The sequence below is a fragment of the Ranitomeya variabilis genome, chromosome 2, assembly GCF_051348905.1.
Source record: "Ranitomeya variabilis isolate aRanVar5 chromosome 2, aRanVar5.hap1, whole genome shotgun sequence".
In the NCBI taxonomy this organism is placed as follows: Eukaryota; Metazoa; Chordata; class Amphibia; order Anura; family Dendrobatidae; genus Ranitomeya; species Ranitomeya variabilis.
In genome coordinates, this window is record NC_135233.1 from 718783140 (window position 1) to 718794271 (window position 11132).

Consider the following 11132-nt stretch of genomic DNA (forward strand, 5'->3'; position numbering starts at 1 on the left):
TCTATTTTTATTTTTGACATTTACCGGTAGCAGCTGCATTTTCCACCCTAGGCTTATACTCGAGTCATTAAGTTTTCCCAGTTTTCTGTGGCAAATTTAGGCTTCTTTCACACTTCCGTCTGCAAATTTTTCCGCTGTGAAAACGCATACACAACACAAACCAGGTTAAATTTTTTTTTTTTTTTTTTAAAATCGCAGTATTCTCACCTACCTACGTCCCACACAGCTACCGAGGCTCACGGCAGCTAGCGTTCCTAGTAAGACATTGCGAAATCTCGCAAGATTTTATTATTTTTAACATTATATCTTGTTACTATTGATGCTGCATAGGCAGCATCAATAGTAAAAAGAGAAAGAGAGCGAGCGAGAGAGAATTTCCCTGATGGGAAATTCTTCCACGGATGCTCAGTTTGAAAAGACGGGACCCGTCGCTGGATTCCTGCTTTTCACAGGCAGCGACACATGCTGCGCCCATAGGCTTCCATTGTAGCCAGTGACGGGCAGCGCAGGATGCGTCACTGACCGATTTTCCGACGTGCAGTAAAAACGTTCCTCTGAACGTTTTCCCTGCCCGACGGACCGTTTTTTTACGCAGGATCCAGTGCATGACGGATGAAACGGATGGCCATCCATCACAATCCGTCGCTAATACAAGTCTATGAGAAAATGCAGGATCCTGCAAATTATTTTGCAGGATCCTGCATTCTAATAAATCGACGGATTGTGACTGGAGCTGAAAGATGGAAGTGTGAAAGAGGCCTTGGGAGCGGAGTTCCGGCCGCGCATGCGCGGTAGGAAATGCAGGACACAACGTACGAAAAAACGTTCCCTTGAACGTTTTTTCGATACGACAGCCCGCCAAATACCGACGCATCCAGTGCACGACGTATGGAACGTGTGTCCATATGTCGCGATGCGTCGGTAATACAAGTCTATGTGCAAAAAACGCATCCTGCGGGCAACTTTGCGGGATGCGTTTTTTCCACAGAACGACGCATTGTGACGGCCCCTAAACGACGGAAGTTTGAAAGAAGCCTTAGGGGTCTCTGCTTATACTCGGGTCGGCTTATACTCGAGTATATACGGTAAATATGTTCAGCTTCCTATGATCTGCGTACCTATATAGATGGCTTAGGAGGGTTAATACTACTGACAGATTCACTTTAAGTAACTATCACTGGTCCAGTATCATTTAAAAATCATGTTTGCTAACACAATTTTCTGCTAACATGTGAGAATATAATAAAATATTCTTTCCACTACCAATACAAATGGGTAATTCACACAAGAACGTGTATATTTGGAATTGTCCCTATAGCAGCTATAAGGCAGCCATTCAGTTTTACCTGATATATAGGAAAAAAACTGCTTGTATCTAGGTTTTAGGGCTCGTTCATCACATGTTATTCAGTAGGGCCGTTCAGGCAATAGATTTTTTTTTTTTACACTGATGTCATTCGTGTGACTAAATAAATCACAGCGTGCACTATTTTGGATAAGACTCACCCATTCAAGTCTATGGGTGAAGAATCAACAAAATGGATTCACTTCTGATCATTCATATTCCTTCTGATTTTTTAGATACATTGCAAGTATTAACATAGGAAACTGCTTTTGGTAATGCAAAATGTATTTACTGCTGATGTAAAAAAATGAGTGCTACGTGGATGTGAAAAAACGGACATACAGAAGACACATCGATGGAATTGGATGGATATTCAAAAAATGACATACAAGGTTTCATACACTCATCTAGAAGACTTTATGAAACCAACAAATTTTCTAATAACACTATACATATAATAACACTAACCTTTAGAGGGTGACGCCAAGAGATCAGCATGTTCCGTTCTTACATGTAGCTCTAGTTTATCTATAGAGTTTTTAGTTTTGCAGCAGAAGGGGCATTCCACAGCGACCTCGCCACCGCCAGCAATGTGGGTTGCAGATGCTGTAGGTGGAGTATTGCCTTCTATAAAAATAGCACTGCCGGGTGAAGGCTCTTCTGACATTGGCATTGTACAGTTAGAGGTCACATTTTTGGGGATGTCCTCTTCTTTACCACTGCTTTGTCTTTTATTCTTCTTTTCTGCGTCAGGAGGAACTATGCACTCTTCAGGAGTCATCCGATGGTTTCCTGTGCTAAGTTCTTGGCCTGATGTACTGTTGGCGCTGCTGGTGGAACACTTTTTCTCCTCCAGGACTTCATCAGACTGTTCTTCGTCACTGCTCCATGGTTCCATAGTGTCTGCGTGAGCCATGTGAATGTGATAGCTCAGGTCGTCGTATGCGAGACCAGTAACTGCACAGAATGGACAGCAATGGTCTTGTTCCATGTGTGCCACCAGCAAATGGCTCTTCATGTCATTTTCTGTGGACACCTCCTGCGTGCATATGTCACATACCAGCATGCTAGCGCTACTCTTCGGGTCAACGCTTAAATCGAATAGTTACAAGTAGATATAAGTTCCTGAATTGACAAAAGAAAGTAAGGATTAATACACAGGAGACTAAGGACACCTTTCCTGTACGTGGGCTTAAACATCTCTAATTTATAATACAAGACAATGATGGACAAATGCTGAAAACTTCACCAATGATACGGAAATTAAACAGAAAATCCCCTACTTGGCTCCTGGTATTTGTCCAGACGACACCAACATTCACAGGCCAGGCCACCACAATACACAGATAAATTATTACTGCAATGAGCGGTACAGTATCTCTGTGGCTACTACAAGGAAAGAATAAATCCTAAATATAAAATGATCAATCACATTGATAGGTCATCAATATAATATTTTTGAGGGGTTTGAACACCCAGCACCCCAACTCATCAGCTGCATTCACCTACGGATGCAAGCAGTGCATGAACAGATCTGTACATTGTTTAGCATTCGCTACCAGGTACTGCAGAGAAGGGGGAGCCTTAGGTATTGAAATGAGCCATACTGCCAGCCAACATTGTATCCACGACATATGGAAGCTTCTTTTCAAGGGCTTCTCTCAACATCACAAATGGTCAAAAGTTCAAAGTGCTTACAAAACAAGTTTGAAAACGCTTCCAGTCTTGCCTCTTCTTCTCAAGAATGGGGGAAGGAAGTAATTTTATCATTTACTGCCTGCTGCCAACTAGTCCATTCAATCTGCGTTAAACATCGGAAAGTCCTCAGTATGGGCCAGTGGCGCATCAATGCCACTGGTCCAAACTCTCAGTTATCAGGATCACAACGCCCGCCGACAAGCAGTAAGGCCTCTTACACACATCAGTTTTTTGTCATCAGTCACAATCCATCTTTTTTAGAAAAAAACGGATCCAGCAAATGTTGCAGCTGGATCCGTTTATTTCTCAGACTTGTATTAGTGACGGATGGCCTTCCGTTTCATCTGTCGTTTGACGGATCCGTCGTAAAGTCTTTGTCCGTCGGCCTGAGACAACAGACAAAGTAACGTTTTTTGTGTACGTCGAAAAAACTGACAGCGACGGCTTCTGCGCCGTCCGATGGCTATAATGTAAGCCTATGGCGCAGGATCCGTCGCTGTCCGTCAAAGGACGGAATCCAGGGACAGATTCCGTTTTTTTTTTTGTTTTTTTTTAAACTGAGCATGCCTGGAAGAATTTCTATTCCTTTAATTTAACCCTTTTTTCCCCATTCAGGTGCTTCTACGGATCCATAAAAAAACAGATCCAGTGCATCAGTTTTTTACAATCACAAGCACAGGATCCGTCTTTTCAACACTGACGGACTGTGACTGATTCTAAAAAAAGTGATGTGTGAAAGAGGCCTAAACTGTGAGGCGGAACAGAGGTGTGATCCTGTAGTGGAGCCCAAACCTGCTCCCGTGGAAAAGAAACACTATAAGGCCGGCGTCACACTAGAGAGTTTTACGGACGTATGAGAGGCGCAAAAACTACGCATTGCACACGGACCAATGATTCTCTATGGGGCAGCATCTATCTGGCGTACACTACGCATCTGTATTTTACGGCCGTACAAAATCGCAGCATGCTGCGTTTGTCAGCGTATTGCACAAAAAATCCGCGAATTAAAGTCTATGGGGGCGAGAAAAATACGGATTACACACGGACCATCAGTGTGACTTGCGAGAAATACGCACCGGTGTTCTAGAGAAAAGCCGGCAATTCAGTGCGGTGTACAGTAAAATCACACTGACAGGTTAGAATAGAATAGATAAAATAAATGTCTACACATAGTATAGGGATATATTTATTTCATACAGCTCAAGATAGCAAAAAAGCCGGAAATTCAATTACCGGCTGTTGCTATCTCCTTTCCAAACCCGACATGATATGAGACATCGTTTACATACAGTAAACAATTTCATATCCCTTTTTTTTTGCATATTCCTCACTACTAATGTTAGTAGTGTGTGTGTGCAAAATTTGTGGTCTCTAGCTATTAAAATAAAGGGTTAAATCACGGAAAAAACTGGCGTGGGCTCCAGGGCAATTTTTTCCGCCAGAGTGGGAAAGCCAGTGACTGAGGGCAGATATTAATAGCTTAGAGAGGGACCATGTTATTGCCCCCCCCCCCCCCCGGCTAAAAACATCTGCCCCCAGTCACCCCAAAAAAGGCACATCTGTAAGATGCGCCTATTCTGGCACTTAGCCTCTCTCTTCCCACTCCCCAGTAGCAGTGGGATATGGGGTAATAAAGGGTTAATGCCACCTTGCTATTGTAAGGTGACATTAAGCCTGGTTAATAATGGAGAGGCGTCAATAAGACACCTATCCATTATTAATCCAATAGTAGTAAATGGTTAATAAAACACACACACACACATTAGGAAAACAGTATTTTATTGAAATAAAGACACAGGGTGTTGTAATAGTTTATTATACTCTTAATCCAAATGACGACCCTCGTTCTGTAAAAAAGGAAAAATAAAAAAACAACAATATCCCATACCTTTCCGCCGTTAAAGTCATGTCCCGCGATGTAAATCCATGTGAAGGGGTTACATAATTTTACAGCCAGGAGCTCTGCTATAATGCAGCTGTGCTCCTGACTGTAAAATCTGGGGAATGAATGGAAAGCAGGGGAACGTAGCCACCTAGAGAACATTTTCTCACGCTAGAGTTCATATGAGTTTATACCAGCAGGGGGCGCAGCATTATTATATATATATATATATATATATATATATATATATATATATATATATATATATATATATATATATATATATATATATATATATATATATATATATATATATATATATATATAATGGCGGCCCGATTCTAACGCATCGGGTATTCTAGAATATGTATGTCCACGTAGTATATTGCCCAGCCACGTAGTATATTGCCCAGCCACGTAGTATATTGCCCAGCCACGTAGTATATTGCCCAGCCACGTAGTATATTGCCCAGTTACAAAGTATATTGCCCAGTTACAAAGTATATTGCCCAGTTACAAAGTATATTGCCCAGTTACAAAGTATATTGCCCAGTGACGTAATATACAGCACAGAGCCACATAGTATATTGCCCAGTGACGTAGTATATTGCCCAGTGACGTAGTATACAGCACAGAGCCACGTAGTATATTGCCCAGTGACGTAGTATACAGCACAGAGCCACGTAGTATATTGCACAGCCCATGTAGTATATTGCCCAGATACGTAGTATATTGCCCAGCCACGTATGACACAGGTTAATAAAAAATAAACATATACTCACCTTCCGCAGGCGCGTTGTAGCTCTGTCGTCTGTGTGGGCTGCAGGCGGCTGCTTCCGGTCCCAGGGTGTGATGACGTCGCAGTCACGTGACCGTGTCGCGGTCACATGACCGTGACGTGGTCACTGCAGGTCCTTTCCGCGCAGGACTTGTGATGACGTCGCGGTCACATGACCGTGGCGTCATGGCAGGTCCTTCTGCCGGACCATCCTTGCCACCGGAACGTGTTGCTTGCATCGCGAGGAGCGGGAAAGGCGGTGTAGGCGAGTATATAAATCATTTTTTATTATCTTTAACATTAGATGTTTTTACTATTGACACTGCATAGGCTGCGTCAATAGTAAAAAAACTTGGTCACACAGGGTTAATAGCAGCGGTAACGTAGTGCGTTACCTGCGGCATAACGCGGTCCGTTACCGCTGGCATTAACCCTGTGTGAGCGGTGACCGGAGGGGTGTATGCAGGTGCCGGGCAGTGAGTGCGGGGAGTAAGGAGCGGCAATTTTCTTCCGGACTGTGCGCGTCGCTGATTGGTCGTGGGCATTTTGCCACGACCAATCAGCGACTTGGATTCCATGACAGACAGAGGCCTCGACCAATGAATATCCGTGACAGACAGAAGGACAGACAGACAGAAAGACGGAAGTGACCCTTAGACAATTATATAGTAGATATCTACTATATAATTGTCTAAGGGTCACTTCCGTCTGTCTGTCACGGTTATTCATTCGCTGATTGGTCTCGCCAGCTGCCTGTCATGGCTGCCGCGACCAATCAGCGATGGGCACAGTCCGGAAGAAAATGGCCGCTCCTTCCTCCCCGCAGTCAGTGCCCGCTCCGTACTCCCCTCCAGTCAGCGCTCACACAGGGTTAATGGCAGCGTTAACCGACCGCGCTATGCCGCGGTCGGTTAACGCTGCTATTAACCCTGTGTGACCAACGTTTTACTATTGATGCTGCCTATGCGGCGTCAATAGTAAAAATATCTAATGTTAAACATAATAATAATAAAAAAAAATCGTTATACTCACCGTCCGTCGGCCCCTCGGATCCACAACAGGCTTTCCCTGCTCGCGACGCTCCGGTAACCGGTCCATGCTGCGATCTCGCGAGATGATGACGTCATCATCTCGCGAGACCGCAATGCAATCTTCAGACCGGAGCGCGCGACAAGCATCGGTAACCGGCTGCTTCGATCGTGAGGCTCCGGAAGGTGAGTATATAACTATTTTTTATTTTAATTCTTTTTTTAACAGGGATATGATGCATACTACGTGGCTGGGCAATATACTACGTGGCTGGGCAATATACTACGTGGCTGGGCAATATACTACGTGGCTGGGCAATATACTACGTGGCTGGGCAATATACTACGTGGCTCTGCTATATACTACGTAGCTGGGCAGTATACTACGTGGCTGGGCAATGTACTACGTGGCTGGGCAATATACTACGTGGCTGGGCAGTATACTACGTGGCTGGGCAGTATACTACGTGGCTGGGCAGTATACTACGTGGCTGGGCAGTATACTACGTGGCTGGGCAGTATACTACGTGGCTCTGCTATATACTACGTAGCTGGGCAATATACTACGTGGCTGAGCAATAGCATATTCTAGAATACCCGATGCGTTAGAATCGGGCCACCATCTAGTGTATAATTATATATATATATATATACATATACATATATATATATATATATATATATATATATATATATATATATATATATACACACACACACATACATACACACTGTATATATGTTTTCACGAATATTTGAGACCATAGATCCATTCTATGTCCATTTTGCAAGCCTGCGAGAAAATCTCGCAGTACGGATGCCATACGGATTACATACGCAGAAGTACATGAGCAAAATACGCTGCCACACCCTGCCTACGGATGACATACGGATCACTATTTTGGAAACATTTATGAGTATTACGCATGTAAAATACGGACCGTATTTCCCTACGCTGAGTGTGACGCCGGCCTAAAGGGAATTTGTCATCAGTTTGTCCCTATAAAAGCCAATGCCACTAGACACCTGTACTCACTATTATTAGCGGCAGCCTGCTGTTGCTGTCATCAGTTGAATATAACTCTCATCATTCTCCCCTACTTGCTGGCAGAGCAGGGGAGAGTGATGAGAGACGTCTTCAGCACCTGGCTCCGTGGAACAGTGCTAACTGTACCACTGCTTCTTGGGCGCCAGTACGTGTGGTACTGATGCAGCACACAGTTGCCACACGTATGCCACAAGTGTTACACACACAAACATGGTGTTGGTGTCAATGTGCAAGTGGACATAACTGGACCGAAGGACAGCCACTAAAATCTAGACATTGGAGCAGCTTTTTTAGCTAACAAACATTAGTACATTTTATCTCTTTTGATTTCAAACAGAGAAAAGCTTTTCATTTAGCGGAGCTGCCCCTCTAAAAGGCTACTCCAATGAAAATGATCTTCAGCTCCTTATAACTTATGAGAAGATCACATCGATGAAGTCTATAATGTCATAACAGATATCCCAAATATTAAAGGCCTGCACAGAGCGGACGCCCCTTTAGTGCTGCTAGTTTCTGGATTGGACAATCTGCTATAACATTCAATGTTTATAAAAATGAATGTCCCAGGAGAATGAAGGAAGATGTAGGGTGAGGACTTACAACCCCACAGGTTTGAGGTCAAATTGACACAAAGCACAGTGCCAGAGTATTATTTTATTCTTGCGCTGGACTGGCATCAGTAAGCCATGTTCCCTGCCCCTAGTATTAAATTTACCAGACGCTGTCTTCTGCTGTTCCCGATGCCGCTCTGGTCTTGCACCACCATCTTGTGACTGACCGGAAGTCAGAGGTAACGGTCACAGGCTCACAATACAAGTCTATGGGCCTTGTTCTGCCTCGCATAGACTTACATTGAGAAGTGACCTCCGGCCTGCCCAGCAAACACTGAAGCAATCCAGCAGGGACTAATTGTGTCTTGCGGTATTCCTTGACTTTTTTTTTTGTGCCAATCTCTTAAAAAGGGGGAATGTGGTTCAAGAATTTAGCATAAAATAAAACATTCTCTGTCGTTTTGTCTCCAGCTTTTTTTTTCTTATTTTTAGCACAAAAAGTCACAACGTTTGCACAATAAACCCACACATGTGTAAATCAAAACCCTCCTAGGGGAGTGGGGGGCACTGGGGTACATTTCAAGCAAAAATTGATGACTCCGACAAAAATGTCTGGAAACAGCAAACTCTACCCACCATGGCAATGATTAAAAAACAGAGCACAAATAAAAAGGAAATTAGAAAAGGTACAAATTGGAAGAATAAGACACATAAAAAGGCAAAAAAAAAATCTAGAAAAGAAAAGGAGCAAATGCAAAAACGAACCGCGCACCCATCGTTCTTGATGTGGCGGAAGCATAATGGTGGCGGGACGGTGCGACAGCTGCATTGTAGGCTCTCAGTGCCACCATGTACAGACCACAGGGCAGAGGTCTCATGCCAGTAACCTGTGGTGGGAGCATAACCCTCAGATAAGCCCCCAGACATGATAGTCCACACATTCCCGGGAGCCCACTATATATACGCGCCGTGCAGTGTCCAGGTCTCATCCATTACTCCATTATTATCAGTATCAGGCGGTTACCTGCGCTAATGCCGGTACACACATACGGAAGGCGGCAGAAAACCCCGTCACTTTCCAGTTTCTTTTCCCCTCTGACAGTACAGCTGTAGAAAGCGCTCCCATAAGTGACGTATTTTCCGTACAGAACCTCCAGCCGGCGTTCAATAGTAAAGTGCCGACACGCCCACATGTGACGTATGAATCCTAAGCCACTGTACGGAACTTTCCCTAAACAGGCGGCCATGTTGTGGTTGGCTGATGAACAATCAGTCTCACGTAGCTGCTGCTAGAAAGAATGATGCCAGTGGAAGGGGCGGAGCTAATACACAGCGTTGAGCTGAGGACGGTTGCTGGTGGTGAATAGAGGGGAGATAATTGGACGGGGCTGCAAACGGGCTTAGGAGTGATGTACTGTACTTCAGGAGGCTGTATACTGGTCCTGAAAAGGGTGTTCTACAACAGGAAGCTGTATACAAGAGGCATCTCCTGCAGGAGGCTGTATGCGGGGGCTAAGAGGAGGTATCTCCTGCAGGAGGCTGTATACGGGGGCTAAGAGGAGGTATCTCCTGCAGGAGGCTGTATACGGGGGCTAAGAGGAGGTATGTCCTGCAGGAGGCTGTATACGGGGGCTAAGAGGAGGTATGTCCTGCAGGAGGCTGTATGCGGGGGCTAAGAGGAGGTATCTCCTGCAGGAGGCTGTATACGGGGGCTAAGAGGAGGTATCTCCTGCAGGAGGCTGTATGCGGGGGCTAAGAGGAGGTATGTCCTGTAGGAGGCTGTATACGGGGGGCTAAGAGGAGGTATCTCCTGCAGGAGGCTGTATGCGGGGGCTAAGAGGAGGTGTCGCCTGCAGGAGGCTGTATGCGGGGGCTAAGAGGAGGTATCACCTGCAGGAGGCTGTATGTGGGGGCTAAGAGGAGGTATCGCCTGCAGGAGGCTGTATACGGGGGCTAAGAGGAGGTATCACCTGCAGGAGGCTGTATACGGGGGGCTAAGAGGAGGTATCGCCTGCAGGAGGCTGTATACGGGGGCTAAGAGGAGGTATCACCTGCAGGAGGCTGTATGCGGGGGCTAAGAGGAGGTATCGCCTGCAGGAGGCTGTATACGGGGGCTAAGAGGAGGTATCACCTGCAGGAGGCTGTATACGGGGGGCTAAGAGGAGGTATCGCCTGCAGGAGGCTGTATACGGGGGCTAAGAGGAGGTATCACCTGCAGGAGGCTGTATACGGGGGGCTAAGAGGAGGTATCTCCTGCAGGAGGTTGTATATAGGGGATAAGAGGAGGTATCACCTGCAGGAGGTTGTATACGGGGGCTAAGAGGAGGTATCAGCTGCAGGAGGTAGGCCTTGTGTAGCCAGACGATGAAGCTGGCTCAACAACTCGAGACTTAGGGGCTATATTGCTTTTCCCACGACCACCTGATGCTCCACGGCCACCACCACTAACATCATTACCAGCTGGCAATGAATGCCCACGGCCATGACCTCTTCCACCAGACTTCCTCATTATTGGAAAAATGTAATCAAACTAACAACCGTTATGTGGTCCAGTAAAACCAGGAAGAAGGTGTACGTGAACTGGTTGTTGTGAATTTAAATCTCCCTTTTTTATGTGTGGGAGAATCCAGGGAAAAATCAGGCCCACTGTATTACACAACAACACAGTTTGATTAGCAGAAAGAGGCTGGCAGATATGGCACTAACAAGAGTGACGCAGATAAAAACACTGGCAATAGAAATGTCCCTATTTATGTGTGGGAGAATCCACGGAAAAATCAGGCCCACTGTATTACACAACAC

General features: G+C 45.3%; 1 protein-coding gene across 1 annotated transcript in view; it reads right to left on the reverse strand.

Moving 5' to 3' along the window:
- Positions 1 to 9535, reverse strand: part of ZUP1 (zinc finger containing ubiquitin peptidase 1) — an 86904-nt gene extending 77369 nt beyond the window's left edge. Inside the window, exons 1-2 of the mRNA XM_077289518.1 lie at positions 9355 to 9535; positions 1814 to 2470 (exon numbers count right to left, since the gene is read on the reverse strand). Of these exons, the coding sequence (XP_077145633.1) occupies positions 1814 to 2411 (598 nt within the window). The 5' untranslated portion in view covers positions 2412 to 2470; positions 9355 to 9535. The remainder of the gene's footprint in view (positions 1 to 1813; positions 2471 to 9354) is intronic.
- Positions 9536 to 11132: the final 1597 nt, after the last annotated feature.